The 17,539-nt window shown below is 44.4% G+C and overlaps 1 protein-coding gene across 2 annotated transcripts in view; it reads right to left on the bottom strand.

Moving 5' to 3' along the window:
• The window catches only part of bcl3 (BCL3 transcription coactivator), a 31,146-nt gene extending 17,377 nt beyond the window's left edge, over positions 1 to 13,769 (bottom strand). Inside the window, exons 1-3 of one of the 2 annotated variants that reach the window (XM_090192627.1) lie at positions 12,158 to 13,769; positions 11,513 to 11,684; positions 9,664 to 10,862 (exon numbers count right to left, since the gene is read on the bottom strand). In XM_090192627.1, coding sequence (XP_090048753.1) covers positions 10,649 to 10,862; positions 11,513 to 11,684; positions 12,158 to 12,809 — 1,038 coding nt within the window. In that variant the 5' untranslated portion in view covers positions 12,810 to 13,769 and the 3' untranslated portion in view covers positions 9,664 to 10,648. Of the gene's footprint in view, positions 1 to 9,663; positions 10,863 to 11,512; positions 11,685 to 12,157 lie in introns of those variants that run through there. The other variant, XM_021624309.3, reaches the window with a different exon arrangement.
• Positions 13,770 to 17,539: the final 3,770 nt, after the last annotated feature.

The following is a 17,539-nucleotide window of genomic DNA, read 5'->3' as shown; positions in this document are numbered from 1 at the left end:
ACCCCTCACCAGACACACACACCGTACAAATACCACCCCTCACCACACACACACACCGTACAAATACCACCCCTCACCACACACACACACCGTACAAATACCACCCCTCACCACACACACCGTACAAATACCACCCCTCACCACACACACACACACCGTACAAATACCACCCCTCACCACACACACACACCGTACAAATACAACCCCTCACCACACACCGTACAAATACAACCCCTCACCACACAAATACCACCCCTCACCCCACACACCGTACAAATACCACCCCTCACCACACACCGTACAAATACAACCCCTCACCACACAAATACCACCCCTCACCACACACACACCGTACAAATACCACCCCTCACCACACACCGTACAAATACAACCCCTCACCACACAAATACCACCCCTCACCACACACACACACAGTACAAATACCACCCCTCACCACACACACACCGTACAAATACCACCCCTCACCCCCCACACACCGTACAAATACAACCCCTCACCACACAAATACCACCCCTCACCACACACACCGTACAAATACCACCCCTCACCCCACACACAGTACAAATACCACCCCTCACCCCACACACACACACAGTACAAATACCACCCCTCACCACACACACCGTACAAATACCACCCCTCACCACACACACCGTACAAATACCTCCCCTCACCACACACACACACACACACCGTACAAATACCACCCCTCACCACACACACACACCGTACAAATACCACCCCTCACCACACACACACACACACACCGTACAAATACCACCCCTCACCACACACACACCGTACAAATACCACCCCTCACCACACACACACCGTACAAATACCACCCCTCACCACACACACACACCGTACAAATACCACCCCTCAACACACACACACCGTACAAATACCACCCCTCACCACACACACACACCGTACAAATACCACCCCTCACCACACACACACACCGTACAAATACCACCCCTCACCACACACACACACCGTACAAATACCACCCCTCACCACACACACACACCGTACAAATACCACCCCTCACCACACACACACACCGTACAAATACCACCCCTCACCACACACACACACCGTACAAATACCACCCCTCACCAGACACACACACCGTACAAATACCACCCCTCACCACACACACACACCGTACAAATACCACCCCTCACCACACACACACACCGTACAAATACCACCCCTCACCACACACACCGTACAAATACCACCCCTCACCACACACACACACACCGTACAAATACCACCCCTCACCACACACACACACCGTACAAATACAACCCCTCACCACACACCGTACAAATACAACCCCTCACCACACAAATACCACCCCTCACCCCACACACCGTACAAATACAACCCCTCACCACACAAATACCACCCCTCACCACACACACACCGTACAAATACCACCCCTCACCACACACCGTACAAATACAACCCCTCACCACACAAATACCACCCCTCACCACACACACACACACAGTACAAATACCACCCCTCACCACACACACACCGTACAAATACCACCCCTCACCCCCCACACACCGTACAAATACAACCCCTCACCACACAAATACCACCCCTCACCACACACACCGTACAAATACCACCCCTCACCCCACACACAGTACAAATACCACCCCTCACCCCACACACACACAGTACAAATACCACCCCTCACCACACACACCGTACAAATACCACCCCTCACCACACACACCGTACAAATACCTCCCCTCACCACACACACACACACACACACACCGTACAAATACCACCCCTCACCACACACACACACCGTACAAATACCACCCCTCACCACACACACACACACCGTACAAATACCACCCCTCACCACACACACACACCGTACAAATACCACCCCTCACCACACACACACACACCGTACAAATACCACCCCTCACCACACACACACACCGTACAAATACCACCCCTCACCACACACACACACCGTACAAATACCACCCCTCACCACACACACACACCGTACAAATACCACCCCTCACCACACACACACCGTACAAATACCACCCCTCACCACACACACACACCGTACAAATACCACCCCTCACCACACACACACACCGTACAAATACCACCCCTCACCACACACACACACCGTACAAATACCACCCCTCACCACACACACACACACACCGTACAAATACCACCCCTCACCACACACACACACACACACCGTACAAATACCACCCCTCACCACACACACACACACACCGTACAAATACCACCCCTCACCACACACCGTACAAATACCACCCCTCACCACACACCGTACAAATACAACCCCTCACCACACAAATACCACCCCTCACCACACACACACCGTACAAATACCACCCCTCACCACACACCGTACAAATACAACCCCTCACCACACAAATACCACCCCTCACCACACACACACCGTACAAATACCACCCCTCACCACACACACACACACACCGTACAAATACCACCCCTCACCACACACACACACACACCGTACAAATACCACCCCTCACCACACACCGTACAAATACCACCCCTCACCACACACCGTACAAATACAACCCCTCACCACACAAATACCACCCCTCACCACACACACACCGTACAAATACCACCCCTCACCACACACCGTACAAATACCACCCCTCACCACACAAATACCACCCCTCACCACACACACACCGTACAAATACCACCCCTCACCACACACCGTACAAATACCACCCCTCACCACACACACACCGTACAAATACCACCCCTCACCACACACACACACCGTACAAATACCACCCCTCACCACACACACACACCGTACAAATACCACCCCTCACCACACACACACACCGTACAAATACCACCCCTCACCACACACACACAGTACAAATACCACCCCTCACCACACACACACACACACCGTACAAATACCACCCCTCACCACACACACCGTACAAATACCACCCCTCACCACACACACACACACACACCGTACAAATACCACCCCTCACCACACACCGTACAAATACAACCCCTCACCACACAAATACCACCCCTCACCACACACCGTACAAATACAACCCCTCACCACACAAATACCACCCCTCACCACACACACACACCGTACAAATACCACCCCTCACACCGTACAAATACCACCCCTCACCACACACACACACACACCGTACAAATACCACCCCTCACCACACACACCGTACAAATACCACCCCTCACCACACACACACACCGTACAAATACCACCCCTCACCACACACCGTACAAATACAACCCCTCACCACACAAATACCACCCCTCACCACACACACACACCGTACAAATACCACCCCTCACCACACACCGTACAAATACAACCCCTCACCACACAAATACCACCCCTCACCACACACACACCGTACAAATACAACCCCTCACCACACAAATACCACCCCTCACCACACACACACCATACAAACACCACCCCTCACCACACACCGTACAAATACACTTGTGAATGTGGTATCTGTCTAAATGGCTGACCCCATTTAGTCGACTTGTCGATTGTTTGGTCGATAGGCTGTTGGTCGAGCAGTATATAATATATATTTTTGTGGCAAAAGTGACCTGATGGCTTCACGCCTGTCTCAGTGGACTAATCCATTGCGTAGGCCACGGGGATTGCTCATCTAAATCACCAGTAGTACATTTTATTTCCCATATTTCTAGTCTACGGGGATTGCTCATCTAAATCACCAGTAGTACATTTTATTTCCCATATTTCTAGTCTACAATGTTTTATGGTAATTGCTGTTATTGCATTCAAGTTATTACTACAAGAACAACAGTCTTTTACCATTCTCATTGTTGGAGTGGACACTGTTTGAGGATCGCACAACCTAGGCTACACTTCTGAGGAACAAGTTTTGGTTTATTTCATTCCATTTAGGAGTTGTCAATTTACTCATTGTAATTTGTAGTCGCTTCTGTTAATGTTGAGTAAGGACGAGCACCTGACTATACATAGAAGTAGGCCTAGGCTACCTGGTCTGCGCGCAAATGTAGGCTATAAATGTGCCCATTTGGGGATCTGATAGTATTTCTGATTGTCTTAACTCACCACCACAGTGGAACTTGTGAAAGTCATTTTTTCTTCACCTCAAACAGCGAGTCAACTAGGTCTGTTTTTACATCCATTGAGAATGACAAGGTCATCCTCAACGTAGACTATTTGAAAAACATTTTTAGCTCTCTTTTGATAACCACTGAGCATGAAAGGGGAAGAAAAGAATAATGCTTTGATCCCGTGGAAACTACTTATCCCTTGCGCAAATAGCCAAGTGCTACAGTGCCTTGCAAAAGTATTAATCCTTGGCGTTTTTCTATTTTGTTGCATTACAACCAGTAATTTAAATAGATTTTTATTTGAATTTCATGTAATGGACATACAGAAAATAGTCCAAATTGGTGAAGTGAAAAAAATGGCTTGTTTAAAAAATTCTCTCAAAAAAATAAAAAAACAGAAAAGTGGTGTGTATATGTATTCACCCCCTTTGATATGAAGCCCCTAAAGATCTGGTGCAACCAATTACCCTCAGAAGTCACATAATTAGTCAACTTGTGTGCCACATGATCTCAGTATACATGCCTGTTCTGAAAGGCCCCAGAATCTGCAACACCACTAAGCAAGGGGCACCACCAAGCAAGCAGCAGCATGAAGACCAAGAAGCTCTCCAAAACGGTCAGGAACAAAGTTGTGGAGAAGTACAGGTCAAGGTTGGGTTATAAAAAAAATCTGAAACTTTGAACATCCCATGAGCACCATTAAATACATTATTAAAAAATAGAAAGAATATGGCACCATAACAAACCTGCCAAGAGAGGGCCGCCCACCAAAACTCAGACCAGGCAAGGAGGGCATTAATCAGAGAGGTAACAAAAATACCAAAGATAACCCTGAAGGAGCTGCTAAGCTCCACAGCGGAGATTGGACCACTTTAAGTCGTACACCCCACAGAGCTAGGCTTTACGGAATAGTGACCAGAAAAAAAGACATTGCTTAAAACTTCTTAGGGATAGGGGGCAGTATTCGGAAGTTCGGATGACTGAGGTGCCCAAAGTAAACTGCATGTTACTCAGGCCCAGAAGCTAGGATATGCATATAATTGGTAGTATTGGATAGAAAATACTGAAGTTTCTACAACTGTTAAAATAATGTCTAAGTATAACAGAACTGATATGGCAGGTGACCACCCATAATGGATTTCTATGGGAAAATCAAAGGAAATCCTCCCAGATTGCAGTTCATATGGCTTCCACTAGATGTCAGTCTTTAGAAAGGGTTTCAGCTTGTTTTTTGAAAAATGAGCTAGAATTTGTAGTTTTCCTAGGTGGCTCTCATTTTGACTTGTCTTGTGGCGCAAGTGGATGAGGGCGCACACTTCGTTATTTATCTCCGGTATTGAACACACTATTCTCCATCTTAAATTTGACCATTTATTTACATATTAGGGTACCTGAGGATTGATTAGAAACGTTGTTTGACTTGTTTGGACGAAGTTTATTGGTAACTTTTGGGATTCCTGTGTATGCATTTTGAACGAGGGAAACGGGTGGATTACTGAATCAAGCGCAGCAACTAAACTGACTTTTTGGGGATATAAAGGACTATTGAACAAAAACAACCATTTGTTATGTAGCTGAGACCCTTGGGATTGCAAACAGAGGAAGATCTTCAAAGGCAAGTGATTTATTTTCTCTATTTCTGACTTTTGTGACACCTCTGCTGGTTTGGAAAATGTTTAATGCTTTTGTATGCGGGGCGCTGTCCTCAGGTAGTCGCATGGTATGCTTTTGCCGTAAAGCCTTTTGAAATCTGACAAAGCGGCTGAATTAACAGGAAATTATGCTTTTAAACAATGTATGACACTTGTATTTTCATGAATGTTTAATATTATGATTTTTGTATGTTGAATTTCGCGCTCTGCAATTTCACCGGATGTTGTCGAGGTGGGGTGCTAGCGGCATGTCTAGCCCAAAGAGGTTAACTTCTTATGGCTGGGGGGCAGTATTGAGTAGCTTGGCTGAATAAGTTGCCCAAAGTAAACGGCCTGCTCCTCAGTCGCTAATATATGCATATTATTAGTAGTATTGGATAGAAAACACTGAAGTTTCTAAAACTGTTTGAATGATGTCTGAGTAGAACAGAACTCATATGGCAGGCAAAATCCTGAGGAGAAATCAAAACAGGAAGTGAGAAATCTGAGCTTGGTATGTATTCACCACAGTTCCCAATGAAATCCCCTTGAGATATTAATGTTGCACTTCTTATGGCTTCCACTAGATGTCAACCGTCTATAGAAATTTAAATGAGACTTCTACTGTGTTGTGGGACTGAATGAGAGCAGAATCTCAGGTGACTGGCAGTCAGCCATTTTCTGAACATGCGCATTCCTCATGGTATCCACTTGCGTTCCATTGCTCATCAAGACACAAAGGAATACTCCGGTTGGAACTTTATTGAAGCTATATGTTAAAAACATCCTAAAGATTGATTTTGTACTTAGTTTGAAATGCGCTGTCTCAGATTATTGCATGGTTTGCTTGTTCCGTAAAGTTTTTTTGAAATCAGACACAGCGGTTGCATTAAAGAAAAAAATAAGCAAACACATTTGTATTTGCCAAAAGGCATATGGGAGACTCTCCAAACATATGGAAGAAGGTACTCTGGTCAGATGAGAAAAAAATGTTGCATTTTGGCCATCAAGGAAAACGCTATGTCTGGTGCAAACCCAACACCTCTCATCACCCCGAGAAGACCATCCCCACAGTGAAGCATGGTGATGGCAGCATCATGCTGTGGGGATGTTTTCCATCGGCAGGGACTGGGAAACTGGTCAGAATTGAAGGAATGATGGATGCCGCTAAATACAGGGAAATCTGTTTCAGTCTTCCAGAGATTTGAGACTGGGATAGAGGTTCACCTTCCAGCAGAACAATGACCCTAGGCATACTGCTAAAGCAACACTTGAGTAGTTTAAGGGGAAACATTTAAAATGTCTTGGAATGGCCTAGTCAAAGCCCAGACCTCAATCCAATTGAGAATCTGTGGTATGACTTAAAGATTGCTATATACCAGCAGAACCCATCCTACTTGAAGGAGCTGGAGCAGTTTTGCCTTGAAGAATGGGCAAAAATCCCAGTGGCTAGATGTGCCAAGCTTATAGAGACTTGCAGCTGTAATTGCTGCAAAAGGTGGCTCAACACAGTATTGATTTTTGGGGTGGGGGGGGGGGGGGGGTGAATAGTTATGCACGATCAAGTTCTGTTTTTTTTGTTTGTTTCACAAAACAATATTTTGCATCTTCAATGTGGTAGGCATGTTGTGTAAATCAAATGATACAACCCTACCCAAAATCTATTTTAATTCCAGGTTGTAATAAAATAGGAAAAATGCCAGGGGGGGAGGGTGAATACTGTCGCAAGGCACTGTATGTCTGTCCGCAGCTCATAGTAGCGGCACTTCACTACCATCTTAATTTGCCTAATAACTCCCACCAGATCAACATTGGCACTCAAGTGATTACAGTGATAATAGGTAACCCATCAAAAACAACTGACTGGGTTCTCCCATGCAGTGAGGAAGCAGAATTAATGAATCTGCAGCAGTCTTTGTCACATAGTAAACATGTATTTGTGGAGTATGTGAGTAGATGACAAACATGCATTATTGCAGCACAATGAGGATGACAACAGTAATGGCATCAGTTCTGATTAAAAACAGTCCCCAGATGAGTATATGCGAGGTGCCTCTCCCAACATTCCTCAAAAATCTATCAACACCCAACTGACCTAGTAACAGGTGTCTCCATTCAGTGCAATGGTGAGATTATCACACACTTGAACAAGGTTCCTCTCTTTCTCTTTCTCTCAAGATGAAACTGTGCTCTCTCCTGTTCCTGGAAGTGGGGCAGACCACAGCCCCAGATAACCCAAAGCACACTGACGCAGGAGCGCTGGGCCGCACTCATACACACACACTGAGCGACAGAGACTGGCAGTGGCGTACATGTGGTATCCTGTTTTGGGGAGGCGTGGGAATGCGGGTTGCTGTGGCCAGCAGACCAGCTGAGAGAGCGACATCTAAGACAGGTGTATTAAACAAAGGGGAACTAGAAACACACCACAGTCCAACTTACAATAAATCATTTTTAAAAACCCTTTGTCATTTAGCAGACCCTCTTATCCAGAATGCATACATTTCTTACTTTTTTGCAAATTGGACCCCTGTGGGAATTGAACCCACAACTCTGACATTGCAAGCACCAAGCTCTAACAACTGAGCCACCCTAAATCTGGAGCCTGACATAGCCTTTATGGTTGCCTGTCAGTTTTGGAAACAATTTTACAAATAATTGCTTTATTGATCTTTAAAGCAGCCTCTATGGTCCTGGCCTTGGGAACAGCCTGCCGGAGGATCTGAGGGCGGGCCTTAGAAACTGGAGACATTTTTAAGAAAAATCTCAAGACATAAAAAAAAGCCGTGCTTTTACGTAAGGTGCTTTTAGTCATACTATTTACTTTTTTTATACCATTCTATATTTATTTCAATCAATTAGTCTCATGTCCACCTATTTTATTGTTATACTATTTAATTTGTTAAGCACTTTGAAATGCAAATGTATCCTCTAAGAAATGTGCTATATAAATAAAGTTTGATTCGATTTTTGCCATGGCAGCACTATAGCTATTTCCTCCAGTTTATTGACCCCGCCCCTACCTACATGTCTGCATATCCCTGGCCAAGCACAGCAGTGAGCCAAAGTTGTTGGGTACAATACATGTGGTTTACAAGGAACTGCTGAACAAACTTCATCCCCACCTGTATTATATAAGCATGACTACACTCAATGTGAACTGTCCCCATGTTACTGCACTGACTACACACCTGTCTTTCATTCAAGCAGCTAGAAGGACAATGAACAGGGAGGGGAGTGTGTCACAGAGGGGTGAGAGATGAACAGGGGAGAATGAGACAGGGGTGAGAGTGTTAGTGAGAGATAAGCAGGGAAATGATCAGAAGAAAAAGCGAGAGAGATCGATGAGGGAGAGAGAGAAAGCGGTAAATGAGGAAGTGAGGAGCGGATGTTTGGGTTTTGAGCTCATTCATTTAAAAACACAGAAATGAAAACAGAGATACAGAAAGACCTGAGAAAACCACAGTCACACATTGAGAGGCGCACGCTCAGAGGTTTTCCCGAAACTGAGGGGCTCAGAGGCGATGAGAACTGAGGATTAACACCCCATTGACGTAAGCACACACACACACAGACACACTTGGGGATGGTGGGGGGGCTGAGAAGTGGCGCTGTCTTTCTGCTGAAATCTAACTTTTCATCAGACAGACCACAATACAAGTAGCTACCAGCCAGGGAAATGTACTTCTTTACAGTCTACCACTTCATCAAGTAGTTTGACTTCATAAGAACAGCACCCAAAAGCCCCAGTACAACCACCTAGGTACTGTTCGATTATTAAAAAAATGTAAAAGTACATTTTTTAAAAAGGCACAAAAAAATTGAGCTACTGAAATGTAAATGCACTTTAATACTGATACATCTTAAACATCCTGTGATCAGATTGCAAGGTGTTTTCTTCCTGATTGATTTCAGTGCTGGTCCCTGGGCTCTACATCACATGAAATCATCCCAAGCAGAACTGCCATGGCTCGAAACCCACAGCCAGGTCTGCACTTTCTCGATCATGTGTTTTTTTGTGATGGGATGCAAATGACAGTGACACACGGCACTTAAACTACAGGAACATGACTTGCTTGGAAGGACATATGATTTCAGTCACATGACTATTTTTGTATCGTCCTCGCATTTCTGTCAGTGAACAGGTGAGTGCTCAGGTGTAGAAGGTCAGAGAGGGCATCGGTGCGTTTTGTTGGTATTAACATGTGATTGAATGTACCACATCCACTCCTTAACCTCTAACATAAGGTGACCAGACATCCCCGATGTTGGTGGCCTATCCCAGGCTAGTACTGGCAATGTCCTTGATTATCCCCCAGAAAGAAAAGCAACTCTGAATTGAAATTGAGGCTGATATTTCAGTAATCAAAAGCTGTATGCAATCGGATTTCAATGTAAAATTTCTCACCACTTGTATCAAACTTGTTTGCTCCCTTCTATGAGAACATTTGGTCAGTGATACATTGTAACAACTGCATGAACAACCATGCCCATAGCTAGAAAACCTTTCCAACAGCATAGGCTACCAAACTGGGGTGATTCAAAAATGACCAAGGTAGGCAAAAATTAAGAAACATTTGAGGGGTTAATCCATTTGTGTTATAAATAATTAAAGTATTTGAAAGGACTATAGCGGAAATATATAGTTAAAAATAATTCTGTGTGCGGCCTCCCGAGTGATGCAGTGGTCTAAGACGCTGCATCGCAGTGCTAGCTGTGCCACTAGAGAACCTGGTTCCAGTTCAGGCTGTGAGCAGCCGGCCATGACTGTGAGACCCATGGGGCGGCGCACAATTGGCCCAGCGTTGTCTAGGTTAGGGGAGGGTTTGGCCGGCAGGGATGTTCTTGTCCCATCGCGTACCAGCGACTCCTATGGCGGGTCGGGCGCAGTGGCGGCTGGCTTCCAGGTTAAGTGGCCGTTGTGTCAAGAAGCAGTGCGGCTTGGCTGGGTTGTGTTTCGGAGGACGCACGGCTCTCGACCTTCGCCTCTCCCGAGTCCGTACGAGAGATGCAGTGATAGGACTGTAACTACCAATTGGATACCACCAAATTGGGGAGAAAAAGGGGTTAAAAAAAATATTTAAAAAATATAATTATTCCATGGGATATTCTGATCTTCTTTCTACATTTTTTTGTGTGTTGTTATCTGGTCACCTTACTCTCAGAGTCAAGCCTGTCTCTCATATGAAGACTCATACAAACAATGCAAAGAGACACAGAACACGACACACACAGTACAGATCACAGCGGTCAAGTTCAATCCCAGAATCCCCCTCACCCAGTGACACTTTCACTGAGCAGTAGTGCAGAGAATTGACTCCATTAATCATTACGGAGACAGGAAGTGAAATGAAGGTAAAGAATGTGGTGTGGTGTGATAAGGGTACACACAGCACACTCCTCTCTCTCACCACCAACACCCCTCAGCCAGGTGAATCATAGACCAAAACAAACAGACTGTGTGACATCTCCTCTCCCTCCAACACATACCTAACTGATCTGGGTCATATGTGAAATGGAAAACAAAAATGACCTACTGAACTCGACCCAGTCCATAGCGCCTTGCAGGTAGTCAGGGTTAGCAAGGAACCCTCAGAGGGCAACAGTACTAGGCCCTATCTGCTTCATGAGACTAACTGAAGTTCAATGCATGTAGGGTTTTCAAAAAAAAAACATACGTGTCACCGTCGTTGTCTTGGCACGTCGCCTGGGCAACATCTGCCAGCAGGTGTTCGGGATGTCCCGTCGGGTAAAGAGAGGACTGGAGGGGAGAGACAGGCACGTTCACAACCAGCGGTGACCTGCTGGGCCAGGAGTAGAATGGGTACCCTGGATAGGGATCTGGGTGACCTAGGGAGGGAGGGGGTAGATAGAGAGAGATGTTTGGTACAATAATGTGAAATAAGGAAATTACAGATGACCCATTGACATGTTTTGCAAGTTTTTAATCAGTTCAATAATTTAATCACTGGAAGGTCTGGCAAAACAGTGTCTCAATGACTGGGGTTCCAAAGCAGGACTAACCATCACTGCACAATGACAAACGATCTATGAAGGAACATTCCACAGAGAAAAAAATAGTTTGACTCAAAGGCAAATGACCACTAACTGATTCAGAAGTATATTCTTTTTCAAACCAATAACTTTGATTATAGTCAAATTAATACACTTATGACATGACTGTCAGATATGATTAGGCATTTTAAGGAGAAAAAAAACATATGAAAATGCGATGGGATAAACTTTGAATAATAATGTAATGAGCTGTACACTTTCATTTTAATATTTGTGTACGTGTCTTTTGCCAGGGCGGACTAACTTACAGTAAGGACGGAGTGCTTGCATTGAACGAGCCGGATCGACGCTTTGGTGTCCATTGTCAAAACCGCGGGCGACGGACAATTGTCTGTGTGAGACCGATGCCAGGGAACCAATATTCTCATTGTCGTAGCTCTTTAAAAAAATATTTGGAGGACTCGGTCTGCTGCACAAGTCTTTGTTTTTGTAGGGGGATAAGCGCTCATCTCTCTCGGGTGGGTTACGTGGCTGTTCCGGCGTCTCCCATTCGGTAGGAAATTGACGTTTCCTAAAAGGAAGCCTCGAGGAAGATATGTCCCGTGTTCGTGTGTCTGTTGTGCTGCGCTCACCAGGGTTCGGAGTGAATGGCGTGTGATAAGTTACAACTGGGGAGTGTTTTTTCTCCAGAACTGCCGGGTTTCCCGTGTTCACAGGAGGTTTTATCAACGATGATCCACAACGATGTGCCAGCGGCTCCACCGTCGGGCTGGCATTTCCGTTTGGACAGTCATCCTCCGTGTGTGGGGCAGTGGGATACGGTACTCTCGCCCGAACGGAGCGACCTTTGCTGGTGGGAGTCCCGTCGGCACCGTTCCCACACTCCCTATTTGTGGTGCGCAAATCCAGTGGCACTGTGGTTTGAGTCTGGTGACCGTTCATGGTCATGGTCCTCGGCATGAACACGGATCAAGTATCCTGGAATCAGCCTCAGGAGTTTGTCGTCTCAAAACATAGCAGTGATTCAAATGCCAATTCAATTTATGTCTTCTATAGCCTAGGCACAGTCTCCTTCTCCACGAAAGTATCCAAATGTCGTTTTGCATTTGGAGTTTAATAATGTAATTTGCCATGCCAAAACAAGAATGTCTCGAGGCTATTCTCCAAATCCATAAATGTTCCTTTTGAGAATTTGTGGACACTGATAATTGAAATAAATTAAATCACACAACTGAATTGTGGTAAATGTTTTGAATATGATAAATAAGACTAACCGAATAACCTAACTGACGATAACACACCTGCAATATAACTGCAGGTAGGCAAGTGAAGAAAATCAGTAGGCAATTATGTTCCTTTTATTGCAACGAATCAAATAGTCCGTAAACTGTCTCTCTCTCATTCACATAACCAAATCCCCGAAACTGGGGCTTTCCCTTTCGTATAAGAATTAACTCTTTACCTTCCTGTTTGCAAACTCAAACAGTGCGTTCTGACGGTCTACTTTTTTTTTTTAAACCAACGCCTTTAAGACATTAAAGGTTTCTTGTAACTCAAATGTTCAATGTTAATTAAGACATATGATTGATTTAATTCACTTAATGTTAGAATTCCTGTTTTACCCCGGTTTAGGCTATGGATTGACCTAATATGTCAACGATGACGAATTCTTTTTTCAGATTTTAAATTAGGACTAGCACAAACGCTGCTAGAGATGGCAAAATGGCACGCAATGCTCGAATTCTGCGTAAAGTGCATTTGGCACCAGGAAGTGGTGAGAAAAAATGTGATCTAATCCAGGGGTTTCAAACTCATTCCATGGAGGGTTTAGTGTCTGCAGGGTTCTGATGGGCAAGGCATTGTGCCCTTGAGCAAGGCACTTAACCCACCACAACTCCTCCACGGGCGCACAATGTGGCAGCCCCCTCCTCCAAACTGTATATGTATGCGTGTCTTTTGGAGGGGTTGAGATAAAGCAGAGGTCAAATTTCAGTGTGACTTTATGTACAATTGACCCCCCCCCCCCCCCCCCTCGCAATACACACACACACATCTCACCCAACCTTGTTGGTTTGCCTCCAGCTGATTCTTTAGTTACCAGGGTCAATTTGGGACTTTCCTCAGATGTATCGAAGTGTGGAACCGCCAACGGAAAATCAAGCTTTGTGTCTAAAGTCCCTGAAACACCCTGCTGAATCTGTGCTGACACGTTGTGCAGCTGCTGGATACAGTAGATAGTCAAGGTGTCCTGTGGGATGTGGTGGGATGATCAACTTGTTGGAGGCAGGTAGCCTAGCGGTTAGAGAGGTGAACCAGCAACTGGAGGGTTGCCAGTTGGAATTCTGGGTCCGATGGGAAAAATCTGTCTGGGAAATGAACTGAAACCAGAGGGTTGCTGGTATCAAATCCTAGATGCCATTGTGCCCTTGAGAAAGGCACAACAACAGTTCCCCGGGCGCCCAGTGTGGCAGCCCCTAGTACCTCTCCAAAATAACCTGTGTGTATGTGTGTCTTTCGGTTGGGTTAAAAGCAGAAGTCAACTTTCGGTTGGACCTTGTGTGCAATTGACCAATAAAGTGATCCTAATCTTAATCTGTTTGAGCTACCCTGGCCAACCGTACACTCATACAGCACCCACCTCTTCATGACTGTATGAGCGACTTCTGCCCTTATTTTATGTCTTTACACTAAGCTTGTCAAAATGCAGAAAAGTGCAGCATTCTGTTAAGAACAAGGCGTGGCAGGATGGTTTTGTGGTGGTGTAGAAGTCAATGGACAGACAAGATGGAACACCCTGAGAGAGTGAAAGGAGGTAGGGCTGCACGATATGGGCAAAATATTGAATTTCGATTTAAAAATAACAAGTAAATATTGCGATTGCAATTTGACTTCCGATATAGATCAAAACACTTGGATGAACCATTTGAAATAGAATGATTTATATTAAGAAGCAAAGTGGAAAGCAACACAGCTGTGTGTTTGTCGTCTCTGAATGATCCAATGTTGACCTAAATGACTAATGAGGATAAATACAATCCACCTGTGTGTAATCAAGTCTCCGTATAAATGCACCTGCACTGTGATAGTCTCAGAGGTCCGTTAAAAGCGCAGAGAGCATCATGAAGAACAAGGAACACACCAGGCAGGTCCGAGATACTGTTGTGAAGAAGTTTAAAGCCGGATTTGGATACAAAAAGATTTCCCAAGCTTTAAACATCCCAAAGAGCACTGTGCAAGTGATAATATTGAAATGGAAGGAGTATCAGACCACTGCAAATCTACCAAGACCTGGCCGTCCCTCTAAACTTTCAGCTCATACAAGGAGAAGACTGATCAGAGAGGCAGCCAAGAGGCCCATGATCACTCTGGATGAACTGCAGAGATCTACAGCTGAGGTGGGAGACTGTCCATAGGACAACAATCAGTCGTATATTGCACAAATCTGGCCGTTATGGAAGAGTGGCAAGAAGAAAGCCATTTCTTAAAGATATCCATAAAAAGTGTTGTTTAAAGTTTGCCACAAGCCACCTGGGAGACACACCAAACATGTGGAAGAAGGTGCTCTGGTCAGATGAAACCAAAATTGAACTTTTTGGCAACAATGCAAAACGTTATGTTTGGCGTAAAAGCAACACAGCTGAACACACCATCCCCACTGTCAAACATGGTGGTGGCAGCATCATGGTTTGTGCCTGCTTTTCTTCAGCAGGGACAGGGAAGATGGTTAAAATTGATGGGAAGGTGGATGGAGCCAAATACAGGACCATTCTGGAAGAAAACCGGAGATTTGTCTTCCAACAAGACAATGATCCAAAACATAAAGCAAAATCTACAATGGAATGGTTCAAAAATAAACATATCCAGGTGTTAGAATGGCCAAGTCAAAGTCCAGACCTGAATCCAATCGAGAATCTGTGGAAAGAACTGAAAACTGCTGTTCACAAATGCTCTCCATCCAACCTCACTGAGCTCGAGCTGTTTTGCAAGGAGGAATGGGAAAAAATGTCAGTCTCTCGATGTGCAAAACTGATAGAGACATACCCCAAGCGACTTACAGCTGTAATCGCAGCAAAAGGTGGTGCTACAAAGTATTAACTTAAGGGGGCTGAATAATTTTGCACGCCCAATTTTTCAGTTTTTGATTTGTTAAAAAAGTTTGAAATATCCAATAAATGTTGTTCCACTTCATGATTGTGTCCCACTTGTTGTTGATTCTTCACAAAAACAGAGTTTTATATCTTTGTTTGAAGCCTGAAATGTGGCAAACGGTCGCAAAGTTCAAGGGGGCCGAATACTTTCGCAAGGCACTGTATTCTTCATCCCTTTACCCTTGTGTGTATAAGGTAGTTGTTGTGAGTTGTTAGGTTAGATTACTCATTGGTTATTACTGCATTGTCGGAACTAGAAGCACAAGCATTTCGCTACACTCACATTAACATCTGCTAACCATGTGTATGTGACAAATAAGATTTAATTTTATTTGCTGCTTACACCAAATGTTTTTATTTATTTCACCTCTATTTAACCAGTTAGGCCAGTTGAGAACAAGTTGTTATTTACAACTGCGACCTGGCCAAGATGTAGCAAAGCAGTGCGACTCACTATAGGAGCTAACCATTTTTGTGAACGGGGTGGTGTACCTAATAATCTGGCCACTGAGTGTAAATTGAGAACAAACTGAATGTGAAGGGCACTGGAGAATGATGCAGGGAAGATCCCTAGTCTCTGTAAACATTGCAACATACACTTGGAGATCTCTTTGGTGCAGTGAGCAGCCTCACACACTCGGACTGTGAACTTGTTGCCAGTGTCTCCATCATGTGGATAATGTAAGTATAGCCTGGTTATAAAGAATTCTACCAGGCCAATGCAGTTCCAGGCTCTGCCACTTGTCGGCAGTAGAGACCCAATCATACAGGAAAGGTGGATAGTGGTTTTCTTCATTTGGAAAACTGACTTGGCTTCATCATTATCAAGCATTTTATCTTAACACATCCCATGTCTTTCCAATGTGCTACTGCATAATGATGACTCTACACTAAATCTAACATCCATGCCTAACAGCTGCCAAGAGAATGGTTGCCTTACGATGGGTGACAAAGCCTCACACACTCTGCAATGGATTTCCTTATTCATGGTATTTTGGTATGTGTATTTTATTAGGATCCCCATTAGCTTTTGTAAAAGCAGCAGCTACTCTTCCTGGGGTCCACACAGGACATGAAACATGACATAATACAGGACTTTAATAGACAACAGCTCAAGGACAGTACTACATAAAAACGTTTTTATTTTTTACAAAAGGCACACATAGCCTACATATCAATACATATACACAAACTATCTCGGTCAAATAAGGGAGAGGCGTTGTGCCCTGATGTGTTGCTTTATCTGCTTTTTTAAACCAGGTTTGCTGTTCACTTGAACAATATGAGATGGAACGGAGTTCCATGCAATAATGGCTCTATATAATACTGTACGCTTTCTTGAATTTCTTCTGGATTTGGGGACTGTGAACTTATTGAAGTTATTCATGAGCTCAACTTGAACTGTAATTTTCTCGACAGGGTGCAAAATCAGACAATATTAAAATATGGACTACAACACTTGACAGTGTGTAATTGTGTACTGTCTGTTGACAAAAAAATTATAAAAACTTGATACAAAAATGAATAGAAAAGATGTATTCA

Source organism: Oncorhynchus mykiss, chromosome 2 (genome assembly GCF_057628025.1).
Source record: "Oncorhynchus mykiss isolate SJ-2025 chromosome 2, ASM5762802v1, whole genome shotgun sequence".
NCBI lineage: Eukaryota > Metazoa > Chordata > Actinopteri > Salmoniformes > Salmonidae > Oncorhynchus > Oncorhynchus mykiss.
This window is presented reverse-complemented; position numbering and strand designations above follow the sequence as displayed.